This window comes from Hypanus sabinus, chromosome 30, assembly GCF_030144855.1.
Source record: "Hypanus sabinus isolate sHypSab1 chromosome 30, sHypSab1.hap1, whole genome shotgun sequence".
Lineage (NCBI taxonomy): Eukaryota > Metazoa > Chordata > Chondrichthyes > Myliobatiformes > Dasyatidae > Hypanus > Hypanus sabinus.
This window is the reverse complement of record NC_082735.1, coordinates 26,291,457-26,309,485: the sequence shown is the minus strand read 5'-3', so window position 1 is coordinate 26,309,485 and position 18,029 is coordinate 26,291,457. Positions and strand designations below refer to the sequence as shown.

The window sequence follows — 18,029 nt, the reverse complement described above, 5'->3', positions numbered from 1 at the left end:
AATCACCATTATATGCCATGTTGTATGATGTAGGCAAACATGGTGTTCCATCTATCCCATGATTATTCATGGCCAATTTTTCTACAGAAGTGGTTTGCCATTGCCTTCTTCTGGGCAGCGTCTTTACAAGACAGGTGACCCCAGCCATTACAAATACTTCTCAGAGATTGTCTGCCTGGTGTCAGTGGTTGCATCACCAGGACTCGTGATATGCACTGGCTGCTTGTACGACTATCCACCATCTGCTCCCATGGTTTCATGTGACCCTGACTGGTGGGTGGGGGGGAGGGTCCAAGCAGGTGCTACACCTTGCCCAAGGGTGGCCAGCAGGCTGGCAAAGGGAAGGAGCGCCTTACACCTCCTTTGATGGAGATGAATCTCGACCCCATCACCCAGCTGTGATACCTGCTGAAAATCCCAAAATACTAACACAAAATACTGCATCAGCAACTTACGTGACTTCCTCCTTTCTGCCCTCTTGTTTTAATTTTCACCCCCCCCGTTTCCAAGTGCTGCTCTCCTCTTCTTGCAAATTGCTGCTTCCAGCCCATGTCCTTTCAAAATGCTGTTCCTGCCTTCCCTCAAGTATCTTCTTTGACCTCCCACCACTGTCATCCACACCAGTCCAAGCTATGAGGTAGCATTCACATCTCTTCTGAAAAATTCCCATCCACAATATCCAGGTGATACACACCACAAAGACCTGAAGTTCCAACCAATTAGAATAGCTGGCTTTGACAGGTATGTGCTTTTCATTGCAGGACTATGTCACAAAAACTCTACAGCGTAATTACTGAGACTAAGATTCTGTCAGTTATGGGCATAACACCGTGCATAAATATCTATACATAAAGGCATATATTTGAATAGCAGTTCAAACAATTATAAAGTTTGAAACAAAGTTATTAATTGCTTCTCACTTAGGGAAGTTCAGAAAACTGCCATGGGCGAAGGTAAACAAATCTTACCTTGAAGTCTGCCAGTTGCTGATTGATGATATCAACTTCTGTACCCACATTGCCTTGCAATTCTTCACCCTCTTCAGTTTTGGTAAGAAGATCATTTAATTCTTTGAGTTTTTCGTAGAAATCTTCAACGCGTCCCGCGGTCACCTCCACTTGTTCTTGTCTGTTTCTTCCGCGTTCAAGTAATTTACCACACTGTTTGTTCAAGGCTTCGAGCTCTCGTTTCAGTCCCTGTAGGTCCGGACTGCCTTCCACCTCCAGCATCTGTTTGCACTCTTCTTCTGAAGTCTCAATATCTTTCTTCAGTTTTTTAAGCTTGCTCATAAACTGCTTAATATCATCAGTCTGCGACTGCAGGCTGTCCACGTCTCTCCCAATGGGACTCATGCTGTCCAGCTCATCATCCAAGTCAGCAAGATGTGAAAACATTTCCCGAATACGGTTCTGGAAATGCCCAATTCCTTGAAGTCTGTTTTCCATTGCCAGACAGCTTTCGTCCACCCTCTGTTTTACATCGCCATACTCTTGCTGAACTAATTCTGCCTGCTGGAGAAGCTGTGATGAATCTGCACCATCAGGAGCATCCTCTACAAGTCCTCGAGCCAGGTCCCTCAGATATTCTACCTGGGACGCTAAGATCTGAAGAGCTTCCTGACGAGCCCTCAGCTTCTCCAAGTTCTTATTACTGCAGGCCTGTGATCCCAGAGCATCATATATTTCGAGCTGTTGTTTAGCACCATCAAGCTTCAACTGAATACTTTTCAGGGAGTCTTGGAATTCTTTCAGCCTTTGGGCCATTTCTTCAATTGATTCACTTTTGACTTGAAGTTGCTCTGTAACAAGGTCCAACCTCTGGTTTATGTCTGTTTTCTCATCTCTGATATCTTCTTCATCCACCTGACAGGAATCTATGAGAACGTCAGCAGCAGCATTCATCATCTCCAGCAACGAGCGACGTTTATCCACATCGTGTTGTAGATCTTTTGCATTAGCTAAGGAGGAGTTCAACTGTGTTGGATCAATGGTGATCTCCAGTTCCTTCACCTTCAATTCACATTCTTCTACCCAGGGGAGCAGGTCTTCCATGTACTGTCTGTACTTCTGTGCTTTCTGAACACAGTCTTTGAGCTTAGAATGTCTACTTGCTGTCTGCTTCCACAGCTCATCCCACTGTCCTTTAAGAGCTGACAACTGACTCTGAAGACTCGTCTTTTCCTCTCCTGTTTGGGCACTTCGAACTAGGGACTCTCCTTCAGCCAGGATCATCTCGTAAGAACCCGAATGCTGGTTCAGACTTTTTTGGAACTCCTCCTGCTCACTTATTTGGGATTGCAGAGTGTCAAGGTTTGCAGAAATGAGAGGTTTCTGTGAATGCTCAGTGCATTTCCCATCCAGCCACAGCTTCAGCTCATCAAAGGTTTGTTGAAACTGCTGAGAACTGGCCAGAGTTGTCTGAAGCTGGTTTATGCGATCGCCTGGAGAGGACACATTTTTAACGACAAAGGATTCATAATTAATTCTGAAACAAGCATTCCTCAAAGTTGCCAGATTATAGATTTAACAGTATACTTTCGGAAGTACAAATCCAAAACAGATCGCAAATTTCAGAATGCACTACTTATTTAATATCTGTGGACTAGCTGATCTTTCGCGATCTGCTGTCTCTCACATTTGCAAGGAATACAAGTTAAACTTTGGATTTAAAAAGTTAGCCAAAAGAAAAAAGGATTTTGTTTTGTTTCAAAAGATTACATCCCTAGTTTAACTTCAGAATAATAATTCATGCATCATAGTTTATATTATAAATGTTTTAATGCCTATAGACCACTCATTTATCATAAATAACCCAAAAAACATTAGACCAAATTTTGAATTTAACATAACCAATGAACGGTGTTTGGAGACTTGCAAGTACTCACTTTGTTTAGCCAAGGAACTACTCAATTATTCTTTCATTATAATATTCTTACGTTATAAGTAAAATTTGACACATAATTGATGTGGCTTGTAGAAAAGTGTTCTTCAATTATTGAAGAACATTGCACATATAATGAAGACATTTATGTGCAATTTACTAATTAAGAAATATATTCTTTACCAAATTGCTTTGCCAAATCCTCAATTTTTATAAATGTGATTTTTAACCTGCAAAAGTATAATTTGTCTGCAGCTGTTTATATTCTTTTCTTTAAAGTTTCAAATAAAAATAAAGTCACCACTTTAAAACCCAAATTATAAAGACTGATTTATAGGTACCAAATATTCACCTGGAGTAGAACATCAACAATTTGCTCCTTCTGTTGTTCAAACATGGAATGGAATTCCATAACCATCATCTCTCTGAGTATGCCCACAGGAAAATGAATCGCAGGGTTGTATATGGTGACATACGTGTACTCATGGTAAAATTAACTTTGAAATCTTTGAGTTGCTGTTTGACAATGTCTGGTTGCGTGGTGATCAGCCATTGACTGTTTAATTTATTATACAGGATCCTGACTTTGTCGCTGTGTCAGCATCAAGTCAGAATACGTGCTCATGTAACTGATATTATCTGGAGAGTTTGATGTTGTGGTGTTTGGTGAACTTGGCAATTAGCTTGCAAATTACTTCATCACCAGTTGATGTGACATCCCCCGAGTGTAGCTGTTGGAGCTTCTCTCTGTCAGTGCTCATGTTTATATAGCATCCTCCCACCCCCACCCCCCTCGCTTGCTTTGCTCCCGATTGGTTACCCCTTCAGTTGACCTTTGAATTCTATTGGCTTGCATTTCTTTGGCTCTGAGGGATTTGTAGATGGCGCCTATTTCAACAGGTTTGTTTACGGAGTTATCAGAAGAAGAGCATGCTTCTAAAAATTCTATTAACTCTCATCCTCAACAGGTGACTATTTTGATTTAATGCATAAATTATCAATTCTCTACAGAGGCGGTGAAACAGGAAAACCGATACGAAATAACAATTGCAGGATCTAAAAGTAAAAACAATTAGGGAAAGATGTAGTGACAGAAATACGATAAAAGTTATCTATACAATTATTATATAGTGAATCAATTTGTGATTTTCAGACCCAGACAAGGGTTTCTCCTTAAAGTATTAAATTAGCCTGTGCAATCTCTGAGTGGTTTAGTCCATTTGAACTGTTTTAAGTAACTTTTCTAATACCAGGGCATCAGCAACAAATTGCGGAAGACTGGATACTCCTGAAATAAAAATTCACAATATGAAAGATTACAGAAGTCTGCAGTTATTTCATCTGGTACAGGGTTTCCCACTGACCCCTTGGTTGATGGTTGGAGCCTATGGCATAAAAAAAAGATTCTAGTAGGACTGGATAACTTATATTGAAATTATATCACCCAATCTTTTGAAACAATGCAAATAATTTTGTAGCAACTATACCAACCTGCTCTCTCTTCAAGACCATTAAATGGCATCAAGACTGCATCCAGCCGTTTCCGAAGTTCATCCTTTAAATACTGTTCACCAATAAGGGAGGACAGGTCGTCACAGAGTTTCTGGGCATCTTCAATCTGCTCCTTCTGCTGTTCTAACTCGGAGCGGATTTCACTGATTTCTTCGAGTTGCTGTTTGACAACGTCTGGCTGCGTGCTGATTATCGACTGAGAGTTGAGTTTATTATTGAGGACCCTGACTTTGTCACTAAGCCTCTGCAGTATCTCCTGGTACTCTGTACTCTTGGCTGTGGTCTGATCGATTTGATCAGAACGACTGCTGAGCTGATGAGTCAGGTTATCCCATTTGTCATTGATGGCTCTGTGCTGCTCTCTCACCTGGCTGTCAGAAGGGCACACGTCGCCAGGCGCGCAGAGTATGCCCTGCGCTGCTTGGTTAAGTTGTTCATATTGGGGTTTACGAGTCTCAAATTCCTTCAGCATGAACTGTCACAAACAAAAGAAAAACATTTAATTAGAGATACTGGGACCAAATTCATATTTAGTATTTGGTGGTGCATGAGTGAATAATAGAGGCTGGAAATTCTTTTATTAAAATGTTGCAGCTATAGAGGACCCTGGTCAGACCCCACTTAGAGGACTGTGCTCAGTTCTGGTCACCTCACTACAGAAAGGATGTGCAAACCATAGAAAGTGAGCAGAGGAGATTTACAAGGATGTTGCCTGGATTGGGGAGCATGCCTTATGAAAACAGGTTGAGGGAACTTGGTCTTTTTTCCTTGGAGCGACGGAGGATGAGAGGTGACCTGATAAAGGTGTATAAGATGATGAGAGGCATTGATCATGCGGATAATCAAGAGGCTTCTTCCCAGGGCTGAAATGGTTGCCACAAGAGGACACAGGTTTAAGGTGCTTGGGAGTAGGTACAGAGGAGATGTTTTTTTACGCAGAGAGTGGTGAGTGCTTGGAATGGGCTGCCAGCAACGGTGGTGGAAGCGGATATAATAGGGACTTTTAAGAGACTTCTGGATAGGTACATGGAGCTTAGAAAAATAGAGGGCTATAGGTAAGCCTAGTAATTTTTAAGGTAGGGACATGTTTCACACAACTTTGTGGGCTGAAAGGCCTGTATTGTGCTGTAGGTTTTCTATGTAAAAGCAGCTCTGCCTGGGGTCTTGTACAAAAAGAGCGCTGCATGTGTGAGGTGGATGGAGGCAAGGTGGCATGGTTGCGCAGTGGTTAACACAACGCTTTACAGTACAGGCAACCTGGGTTGAACTGCCACCGCTGCCTGTAAGGAGTCTGAACGTTCTCCCCGTGACCATGTGGGTTTCCTCCAGGTGGTCCGGGTTCCTCCCACAGTCCAAAGACCTACCGGTTGGTGGGTTAATTGGTCATTGTAATTTGTCCTGTGACTAGGTTAGGATTGAATCAGGGAACTGCTGGGCAACGTGGCTCGAAGGGCTGGAATGGTCTGCTTCCTGGTGTATATCTATCAACCGATAAACAAACAAGTAAGCCTCTTTGGAAAGACGTGTGGGCGTTTAAAGTCGCAGAATCTTGATTTTTCTACAATAGCCCCATTAAGTTTTAATCACCAACAATGCTGTGGACCTGTAAAGCTTATCTAAAAGTAACTCTTAAAAAGAGCAACGACTATTGAGAATTACATCTACATTAGCATCCACTGACAACTACAGGACAAAAGCCAAAGAGCCAAGAGAGGTCCTGTACACTAGGCTCCTGTTGTACAAGCGTGTGTGTGTGTGTGTGTATATATATTGCTTGATTAACATTCTCTGTTTCTTATAAAATTTATTATAGCTATATGTATAAATACATGAATTGAGTACGTCATCACACTACCATTTGATACCTCTGCGCCTTGCTTAAAGTAAAACACGGTTAGAATCACATTTTGGACTCCTGTGTCTTCCTTTGAATTGGCTTTATGTTCTGAAGCTTCAAAACATAACAGCTCCCTTTCTTGTCCGTGATTGATACATTAGGACAAGAAAGTGCTGGAGGTCACTCTTGTGCTATCGGCGACCTGAGGAAACCCTGAAGTTATCATAACTAAGGACAGGTACTTTCATAACCCATCACCTTCAATCTGCTATTCATAGCATGTCTTTTACCTTTAACCTCACCCCCTCCCATTGTGCCTTTATTACTGTAGAACCACAAAAATTCCTCTGCTTTTGACCGGCCTATTACAATGGAGAATCATTGTGGCAGTGCGCTCCACACACCTCCAATCCCTGCACTGCAAAGTGAGAATGGGGATGGAAATGCTTGTTGAGAGATCAATCCCCCTAGCCAGGGAAGGGGGTTTGGGTAGTTATTGTACTAACTCTCTAGGGGCGGGAAGGATGGATATTATACGGTGCTGCCCCACAGGCCTCAAGTGGGAGCTGAGACAGTCAGCTGAACTGAGAAGGCTACTAAGGAGATTCTTGCCATATTGTCTGGCCTGCGTGAAAACTTGTGAGAGACACTTTTTACAGCCTTTTGCGGGGCTTTGTCTGAAGCCCCTCTTTGCTAGTTGGGATGATGTGCACATAATTTTTTTTTAATTGTGATACAGTGCGGAACAGGCTCCTCTGGCCCTTTGAGCCAAGCCACCCAGCGCTTCCCCAGTTTAACCCTAGCCTAATCGTGTGACAATTTACAATGACCAATTAACCTACCAAACAGTACATCTTTGGACTGTGGAACAAAACCAAAGTGATCACAGGGAAATCGAACAATCTCTGGCGCTATAAAGCATTGTGCTGACCCCCACACTACTGTGGGAGGAAATCCAAACACAGCGAGTCAAACTAATGGCAATACTATCCATCAGCTTTCATCACAGCACAGGTAGAGACCATGTAACATCTCTAGATACTATGCAAGAAGGATGTTGCCAGCTGTCACACCTTAATGCTTGCCAGGCACAGCTTGCTACTATTAGCACCCAGAAGACTCCTTGCATTATATAAAGTCTGTAATAACAAGGCACTCTCTGCCCTCCAGAAGACTCAGGTCAACCTGAAGCCCCATTCCAGTGGTACTGGTGGGCCCGCAGAGCAACCACCTCCTGTCTTCTTGCAAGTGCACCTCAGCCAACTGCAACTCGCATCAAAGTCGTCAGATGCAAGTCAGACCACGGTCACAATTCTCCTTTGTGACCACGAGCTGTCCCTTCCACTGTAGTAAGGGAACACCTTTTGTTATCCGTGCTGCACACACTTACAGGGATAGTAACAGAACGTGGAATACTGGTACACAATTCCGGGGATGATTAATTAGAGTGACCATTACTAAATGCAAAGTATGAGCATTTCATTGGTTTTGTAGTATAATTTCAGCCAGACTGGTTCAGACCCTCCTGCTTTCATTGTCTGTGTTGCAGGAGGCACTGACAAGGGGGAGGCCAGCACGGGAACCGCATCAACGTTTGGATTTCTTTTTCTTTATTCTGTGACAGTGATGGATCATGGCTGCGTTGAGGGCTGGCTACTTTAACACGGTTGATAATAAGCCCATCTGCACCGACTGCTTGAGGGGGCGTGGCAGAGACACGTCTCTACCAAAGGAGGCGCAAGGCGCTCCTTCCCTCTGCCAGCCTGCAGGTCACCCTTGGGCAAGGTGTAGCACCTGCTTAGTCCCCCGATCAGGGTCACGTAAAGCCATGGGAGCAGGTGGTAGATGGCTGAAAGTAATAGTTATGTGACCACTGACGCCAGGCAGACAAATCTCTGAAGTGTATTGATAATGGTTGGAGTCACCCATCTTGTGAAGACACCGCCCAGAAGACGACAATAGCAAACCACTTCAGTAGAAAAACTTGCCAAGAACAACCACAGTTGTGGAAAGACCATGATTACAAAGGTCATACGACATGGTATATAATGAACAAAGCACCGACTGCAGTGGTTGTATGGAAGACAATTAACAACTCTTCTGAAGCTTGCATTAATATAGGAGACTGTAACCACAACTGCAACTGCTATCTTCAAGTGAGGACACTGCAAGACTTTGAGTCCACTTTGCAGTCTGTCAAACCAGCTTTAAAGTTGCATTGCTTGGGTTTTCCTCGGGAAGGGGAAATACCTTCTGCAAGATCTTCACATTCAACAGGACATTCAGCAGCCTCAGATAACGAATGGCTCACAGCAGTAAGACAGGTTGCCTCTCAGGTTTTTACTTCCTTGTGGAAGGAGGGAGTGCCATATCAGCACGATACGTATTTATTTATCTAGAGATACAGCGCGGAATATGCCCTTCTGGCTCTTTGAGCCACCCCCTGACAAACCTGATTAACCCTAGCCTATTCACAGGACAATTTACAATGATCAATCACCCTACCCAGTACATCGTTGGACTGTGGGAGGGAACTGGCAGACCTGGAATGGGGGAGGTCATACAGAGACTCCTTACAGAGGACGGCGGGATTGAACTCTGAGCAGCAGTCGCATCCCACTAATCGCTACACTACCGTGATGCCCTATGAGAGACAAGTATGGGGAGAAAAAAAACTTTCTGGTCAGGCTCAAGCTGGACTTGGGGAGCTTTGCTTTTGGCCCATGTAAGCATGTGTGTGGGCATAATGCGATCACTGTTCCAATTGGGAAGAACAGGATAAGCTTGACCTTGTCCAGTTATTTGCAATCATCATCACTGCTTGACTGGGCACTGTTGGAAGGGCAGGTATTAAGTTTCAGATCCATAGTTAAGACTGGGCTGATAGCTGTGCTGTACATCAGGACTCTGGTGTTATGAAGTGATGAAGCAGTACCCCGAAGCAAGTACACATACTCTAGATCCCGTACATAAACATCATTTGCAGTTGGAGCTGGCCAGATTTGAAGAAGAGCAACTATCAAGTGTAATGCAGCTTTTGTGAATGAATCTCGCACTGGAACACAAAGTCAGCTGCAGTAAGTTATCCTTGAATTGAGGCATCTTACATATGAAGCACAGGCAAAATTTTAAAAAAATTAGAAAATGTGGCATTTACCTACATTTATAATTTGTAAAAGTAGTTCTTCACTAATGCTACTGATAAAAGCCAAGCAGTGCCCAAAAACTTATCCAGTTCTTGGAAGTTTTTTGTTTTTACTTAAATATTACCTGCACTTGCTGCTTCTGGGCACGGAGCATATTTGGATCAATTGACAGAGGACCGAGCACACTCATCATTAATTCCTTTTCTGATAACCATGGACTGAGCTGTGATTCTGTGTTCTGGAAACTTGAAAGAAGATCTGCTGACTCTTCTAGTTTTTGTTGCCTCTCAGTTATCGCCTGATTGGCACGTGCCCACTTTGACTCTAGAAATAACACAGATAACAATGATCATCTATGCTGAGAAAAGCTTAATGTGCAATATTATATGTATTGGTTCAGCCTCCAGACTTTGCCATAGAAGATATTTTGTGCTTACCATCAATGCAATGCCAAATGATTTTAAAAATCTGTAATCCCATAATGTTAACTTATGAAAAAAAGACCACTTTAAATTCAGAGTAAAATAATGCCTCAACCCAAGTAGCAAATATAAATTATAAAGGAAATTGGAAGCATTTAGACGGGAACATCTCACAATGTCTTTCAAGATCAGATACATTCAGGATTAAAATTTCAGTCACTCTACTCAAGTTAATTTCCTCTCTCACCATGGGCAGTTCAGTCCTGCATTATTTAAATGCACAAACTTGGTCATTCATATAGTAATTTTGAAATATTCCTTATTGTAAAACTACACTTTTCTCCATGTATGTATTAATAACTTGGAAGGTAGTAAATAAAAAACTATTTTCTTTGCAGTAAACAATCTACAAATTATTTATGTTATGTAGAGCTCAGAAGTTATTTTTAAATTCATGAAAAGACTTTAAAATGACATACCATTTCATTTGAAAAAATACATTTTTTTTGTAGGAAGCTACAGAATAAAAGACATCTCAAGTCTGTGTTAGCCTCTCAAAGGGCAACAATTATACCACTGCCCAAGAGCAGTGTGAGCTGCCTCAATGACTATTGTCTGGTAGCACTCACATCTACAGTGATGAAATACTCTGAGAGGTTGGTCATGGATAGAATCAACATCTGTCTCAGAAAGGACCTGGACCCACTGCAATTTGCCTATCACCACAATAGGTCTACAGCAGACGTGATCTCAACAGCTCCATGCAGCCGTGGATCACCTAGATAATGCAAATAACCTATGTCAGGATGTTGTTTATTGCATTTAACACCATCATTCCTGCAGTCCTGATCGAAAAGCTACAAAACCTAGGCCTCTGTACCTCCCTCTGCAACTGGAAGATCGACTTCCTAACCGGAAGACCACAATCTGTGCAGATTGGAAATACCATCTCCACCTCGCTGACAATTAACTCCGGCGCTCCACAAGGATGTGTGTTTAGCCCACTGCTCTGCTCTCTCTCCACCGCCATGACTGTGTGACTAGGCATAGCTCAAACAGCAAGTATAAATTTGCTTGTGATATAACCATTGTTGGCAGAATTTTGGTTGGCGATGAAAAGATGTTCAGGAGCAAGATATACCAGTTAGTTGAGTGGTGTCACAGCAACAATCTTGGACTCAACATCACCAAGAGCAAAGAACTGATTGTGGACTTTGGGAAGGGCAAGAGGAGGGAACACACACCAATCCTCATAGAGGGATCAGAAGTGGACAGAATGAGCAATTTCAAGCTCCCGGGTGTCAATATCTCTGAGGACCTAACCTGGACACAACATATTGATGCAGCTACAAAGAAGGCAAGACAGCAGCTTTATTTCTTTAGGAGTTTGAGGAGGTTTCGTCTGTCAGCTAAAACACTCAAGGACTTCTACAAGGAGCGGTGCCTTAGGAAGGCAGCATCCATCATTAAGGATCCCCACCACCCAGGACATGCCCTCTTCACACTGTTACCATTGGGAAGGAGGTACAGAAGCCTGAAGACACACACTTGGCGATTCAGGAGCAGCTCCTTCCCCTCTGCCATATGATTTCTAAATAGACAATGAACCCACAAACACTACCTCACTCCTTTTTTTATTTCTGTTATTTTGCACAACTTATTTTAACTATTTTATATATATATTATACTTAATGTAACTCAATTTCTCTATTTTATTTATCATGTATTTCATTGTACTGCTGCCGTAGAACAAATTTCACGGCATGTACTGGTGACAGTAAATCTGATTCTGATTCCAAGTCCAATCCCACGTCATCATTGTCTTGAGAGGTGGAAACAGGCAAGGCCAGCCTACAGGGCTCTGGTGAAGCTGTATCGGCCAATCCCCTGTACAGAGGGTGCCATGGATTGCAGAAGTGTTGATGGACTCCAACCGTACCATCAACTTCAGAGGACGATGGAGATGGGAGCTCGTCGATGGCCTATACTCCACTTCGGAGCGAAAGGATCCAAGTAAGAAGTGAAGCCAATGTTACTGAATACATTCCATCAGGTGAAAGACTACTCACATGGGTAGCAGACTAGTTTTGAAACTAGATCCAAAAAGACATCTTAGATTGGTTAACAATTATATTCACCTTCTCATATTCAGTTCCATACAATGACTGGTGTGGACCAGAGTACCGAGAGGAAATATAATAATCAATTAAAATTACATTTAACACCAGTGAACAAAGATGGAATTTCTACACTGAGGTAGTCTTTCTCAAGAGTTAAGGATATCAGTGAAATATATCATAATGGAGTCACATTCGTCTATTACAGGATTTTAAAAGACTATAAAAATCCATTATTTATCAGACATCCATCTGGGAAAATCTTAGCATTAGGATTTCCGCTTGATTCAATCGCTTTAAATATGTGTTCATTTGCTATTTTGAGAACAGAATCCATGCTTGGAGAGCTAAAGGAAACAAGTATCTATTTGATATTTAAGAGATTTTAATTATCTATAACAATCTGCATATGGAGTTAGATGGCCAAAGTTTTTCATGTAATTACCAGTCATTTAATTTCCCTTCTCCAGTTTTTGATCTAGATTTCAAAGCAAGATTAAGTTCCCCCTCAGGACTTTCAGCCCAAATGATCCCTTTGGTGCTTATCCTGCACTAAAGTAGAAGTCCAAACATTATGTAGCAGCTCTCTTGCTATCTGCTTCTAATTTTGCTGAGTACAAAGTTTTCCATTCTACAAAATGGAATATTTACATGAGAATAGCATTAGTTTTACCTATTTGTTCAAGCATTTCTGTCCACTTCTTAGCATCTGGTGAGTCTGGATTTTTCTTCAGCAAGTCCTTCAGTGCCCCTTTAAGTTTATCGATCTTACTAGAATTCTGTTCGAGCTCAGCAAGATAAACCTAAATAAAATAGAAATTCAAAGATTTACAACAACTTTGCAACTGTGTTTTCATTAAAAGGCAGCACTGGTTTCATTATTTGTAATATTCGCTCATTGCGTTCTATTCTCCATCGATTCATTGCATCATTCTGTCAGAAATCTCGATGCAGGTGGTCATAATAAAACTGACAGTTCCTTGGGAAGACTGGATGAGGAGGCATTTGAGCAGAAGAAAACCAAATACCAGGAACTGATACAGCAGTGCCTGTGACAGGGGTGGAGGACATGATGTGAGCCTATAGAGGGGGGTGTAGAGGCTTTGCTGGCTGCTCACTGTGCAGAACCTACTCTCTCCTTGGCATCATGGGGGCTGTAAAGAAAAGAGCCATCAGGACCATCACAGAGGTTGCTGAGCGAGTTTCCAGATGGCTGTGGATCAAGAGGTGTGACCGGGGCCGGGACACAAGCCAGGACCTGATCAACCCTGACTAGGTCACCTCGGTGAGGGATTCTGATGTTGGGAGATCTGAAACACCTCGTGACCCCCAGGTTACATCACTGATGAGGTGTCCCAGCATGTCCTCGGATGCATCTCAGTCAGCATCGTGCTTTTTGATATGTTTGTTTTTCAAGAATCAAGGCCTCATTGATATTTCAAAATGCAACTCCCCTTTCATAGGAACTACACATTTAACTTTAACTGGGAATTTTGTAGAGCTTATAAGATTTAAGAAATTCACCTTATTTTTATCCATTTCTTTCATCATTCTGACAACATTTGAAAAGTGAGCATATCCCAGATTAATTTGTTATTTAATTAAAAGGTAATTGTTTGTTTGAATGGCAATGAAGATTCAGTTCCAGACAAACAACATTACGTTGTCTTGTGGTCTGGGGAACACTGGAGGCAGTATTCAGTATAATAGCAGATAAACTGCAGCCTGACACAAGTACTCATTCTCTCACTTTAACTGAAATTATACACTCACTTACTTTTGTTCAACTCAAATGACAAAGTAAACTTCATCCAGTATTATTTATTGTGACCAAGTCCTAACTTTCCCTTTCACCTGCCAAACGAGCTACTTGAAAAATACTCCAGCTACTCACAAGCTGAAGATCAGCTGGTTTATTTTAACTGCGGCATTATTCTTCTGGGAACAATAAAGTACATTTATCATCGAAGTATGTGTGCAGTATACAACTCTGAGATTTGTCTTCCCCACAGACAGCCATGAAACAAAGAAAGAAAAACCATGGACCCCATTCAAAGGAAAACATCAAACCCCTCCAACTTGCAAAAAATAGAACAACTCATGCAAAAGAGCGAAAAACACAGAATACAAACCACCGAGCTACATATCATCCAGCCAGTCCAGGTATATTCAGTTCAGTTCAATCTAGCTCTGTGTTGTTCGTTACCTTCAGGCTGCAGAGCCAGTCCGCCCCAATCAAAAATCACACAAAATAGGAACATAAAAAGGAGAGACCAGAAACACCTCATAACATGAACTACAGACTCCAATCCACAAATAAAATCACCTTGTTTTGCTCCACTTGCTCCTTCATTGCTTGCGTTTTGATTGACGATGAACTTAAAGAGGTTAAAGTCTGTTCTTTTAATTCCAGCCAGTTCATGATAGAGGAAGTTTCTTCCTGTACCTCCCGCATTTGGTTAAGTGTGGCCATTAGATGGTCCTGAGACTCCTTCAGCATGTTACCAAGGGTTTTATAGTCATTGTTCACATCGGCCACGTTCTGCTGGATCTTTGTAAGTTCTACAAAAAGTTGAAAGAGTCAGTGAGCATAGGTGATTTAAAAGAGTCAGAGACAAAACAAACCTCAAAGTAAGCCGCCTCAAAAAATATCTGAAACACACACAAAATGCTGGTGGTACGTCCTGACGAAGGGCCTCGGCCCGAAACGTCAACAGTGCTTCTCCCTATCGATGCTGCCTGGCCTGCTGCGTTCCACCAGCACTTTGCGTGTGTTGCTTGAATTTCCAGCATCTGCAGATTTCCTTGTGTTTGCTTCTCAAAAAATATCTAATGATATCTGTGATATTGATTTCACCTGTCCCATTTCACTTGCTGGCCATTACTCCTGGGTGTCAAGACAACCAGCAATGATACTGTCAGCAGAATAATGTTGAAGGATTTGCACAGCAGATCCAATTAAACTTTCATTTTTAAATTAATATTGAAGTGAAGATAAAGATGTACAAACAAGACTGAGCTGACACTGAAATAGCAAACACTGTAATAAAGTTAAAATTCATCAAATTTTGAAACGTTCATCTTTAGGGCTAAAGAGGATAAGCTGAAATTAGAAACAGTATTTCATTAATCCTTCCACATTAAAGCAAAACATTTTCAGGGCATTTTATCTAAATAGCGGACATAGATCTGAAATATGCGCAATTTTCATGAGTGGATGGATTTCTGACACTTAATTTGGAGAAGAGTACTAAACAGCTACCCCAGGGAAAAGTGAGGAAGCACAGACAGTGTATCTGGTTAACTGTATATATGCATGTAGCAGAGGTTGCTCCAGATAGCTGCTTTCTGGACTGGAGGAAGAGGAATGGCAGCAGCATTCTACTGGGATACTCAGTGTTAATCTCATTGCTTCCTTGAAAAAAACATTATTTATTTTATTGAGATACAGCGCAAAGTAGGCCCTTCTGGTCCTTCAAACCACACTGTCCAGCAACCCACAACTTAACCCTAGCCTAATCACACTACAATTTTCAACGACCAATTAACCTGCCAACCGGTATGTCTTTGGACTGTGGGAGGAAAACAGAGCACCCGGAAGAAACACAAGAGGTAACGAGAAGAAAATAAAGATTCCTTACAGGCAGTGGTGGGAATTGAACCTGGACCACTGGTGCTGTAAAGCATTGCGCTAATCACTATGCCACTGTGCTGTCCCATTATATCATGGAGGTGCAAGCTACAATTTCTAAATTGTACAAAATGATGAGGAAAATTGATAGTGTTACATCTGTTGGAGGAGGAGTCGTGAATTAGAGGTCATGGGGTAAAATTGAAGAGAAAATCATTAAGAATGATATGAGAAAGAGCCTGTTTTGAACTCAATGTGTGCTTGCTGTCTTAAATGAGGAGACAGGTTTCACTGTGACCCTCAGGGCAGAATTGAATAAATAAAATACAGAACAGAAGGGGTAAAAGGAGGGGGAACTTCAAGGTCTAGGCGTCAAGTCACAGTGCTGCCTGTTTGCAGCCGTCCTGGTGAGAGGCGTCAGAGTCACTGCACTCCACGGGAAGCAGTGTGGTGTGGCACTAAAGCTGGCACAGGCGCTGCCAAGTAGAGTTTGCTTGGCAGAAGACAACTCGTATTGCGTCCGAATGCAGATTTCTGCAACGTTCATGGACTCCGAGTCACGGAATGTATTTTACCGATATCTTATCTGTGCTTGCTATCTTGTACATGTGCTCTGTGCTGTGTATGACTACTGGTATTGCGTTTTGCACCTTGGTTCTGGAGCAACACCGTTTCGTTTGGCTGTATTCATGTACGGCTGAAACTTGAACTTTGAACTATGGTGGGATGACTTTGGCAAGGGCACAGAGAAGTGTCCAGGGTGTGGAACTAATCACCATCTTCAATGAGCTAGCATGGACACGATGGGCCAAAAGTAACCATTCTGCAATCGAGTCCTGTGAGATTTCTCCATTATCACGGTGCTGGTGCAAGCTATTCATAACTTATTGCAAATTCCAGAACATGACTTTTGATCAGACCTTCGCTCAATATGGGCAAATGGTCTTCCTGTGACTATCTAGCAACAACATTCCTGTAATTCACTGATAGTTTTATTCGAGTGGGTGGAGTTCTACTGGGAGGTACAGGGTCACCACCGTTGCAGTCTCTCAGTTCTAGCAATCCAAGTTCAAGTTTCTTGCCAGATTCAAAGACAAGTTGAGCAAAGCACACAAAATGCCAGTGGAAGTCAGCATGTCAGGCAGCGTCTATGGAGGGGAATACAGCTGGTGTTTTGGCCAAGACCCTTCATCACGACTGGCAAGAAAGAGGAGAAGTCAGATTAAGAAGGCGGAGAGAGTGGAAGAAGAGGTATAAGGCGGCAGGTGATAGGTGAAACTGGGAGGGGGGGGAGTGGGTGAAGTTAAGAGGTGGGAAGATGATTGGTGAAAGAGATAAAGGGCTGGCGAAGGCAGAATGATCTTCTATCCCCTCCTATCAGATTCCCCTTCTCCAGCCCTTCATCTCTTTCACCAACTTCCCAGCTCTTTATTTCACCCCTCTCCCTCATCCGGTTTCACCCATCACCTACTGCCTCATACTTCTCTTCCCCTCTCCACCTTCTTACTCCGACTGCTTCTCTTTCTTTCCAGTCCTGACGAAGGGTCTCGGTCCGAAACATCGACCTTTTACTCTTTTCCACAGACGCTGCCTGGCCTGCTGAGTTCCTCCAGCATTTTGTGTGTGTTGCTGTGGATTTCTAGGGTCTGCAGATCTTCTTGTGTTTGGGAATCAGAGGGAGGTGGTGGGCAGGTGAAGAGCAGGGGCTGAAAGGGTAACTTGAACGGGGAATGGAAAAAAAAGCTATGGATGGAGCAGGGAGAAATTATCCGAAGTTAGAGAAATTGATGTTCACGCCATTGACTGGCGATCAGGAGATTTGGGGCAGCTGCTGAGCACATGCGAAAGAGTATGTCACAGGGGGATACAATGAGTGGGAGAATGTTGACAGCTGGCATAGATTCAATAGGCCAGTCACCCACTGTGTTGTTTAAAACTATGAAAATATGCAATTCTGAATTTTGCATTTTTTCCCAATGACATGTCTTTATTCACTTCCCAACAATGGGAATATAACTCAGGAGTAAAATGGATAGAAAACCCAACATGGACACTCCTCAGATTTGTAAAACTCTCACCTTTGTTTCTGTGGTGCCCATTCACACTAGGTGCAGTCACCCCACCATTCATCATCACAGAACCTATGCAAACAACAGGGAGACAAAACAGTACACGGGACGCCAAAGTTAGGAACAAACTCTGAGCACAGACACGGGTCCCCTTGGTGGAACTTCACAGCACATGAACAAACACAGTTTACAGATGAGCATTTTGTTAAAAAGTACGAATAAACCTTTGTACTGTGTTGCAGCAGTGCACAAATCTCAAATGTACAACTGGGCGTAGCAAGCATGGATAGTTTCAGCTATGTTTGTCATAATCTATTTTGTATACTGGGCACCATTTAATAAACTTTTTTTGAAAACTCTCCGAATGTATAAGAGTTCGGCTTTAATAGTGACATAAATGTTTATGTTTCAGAAT

The 18,029-nt window shown here is 42.4% G+C and overlaps 1 protein-coding gene across 1 annotated transcript in view; it reads right to left on the bottom strand.

Annotated features, from left to right (window-relative positions):
- Positions 1–18,029, bottom strand: part of LOC132383464 (microtubule-actin cross-linking factor 1-like) — a 509,885-nt gene that overhangs the window by 140,537 nt on the left and 351,319 nt on the right. Inside the window, exons 54-59 of the mRNA XM_059954443.1 lie at positions 17,624–17,686; positions 14,241–14,476; positions 12,588–12,717; positions 9,500–9,699; positions 4,372–4,867; positions 969–2,440 (exon numbers count right to left, since the gene is read on the bottom strand). Coding sequence (XP_059810426.1) covers positions 969–2,440; positions 4,372–4,867; positions 9,500–9,699; positions 12,588–12,717; positions 14,241–14,476; positions 17,624–17,686 — 2,597 coding nt within the window. The remainder of the gene's footprint in view (positions 1–968; positions 2,441–4,371; positions 4,868–9,499; positions 9,700–12,587; positions 12,718–14,240; positions 14,477–17,623; positions 17,687–18,029) is intronic.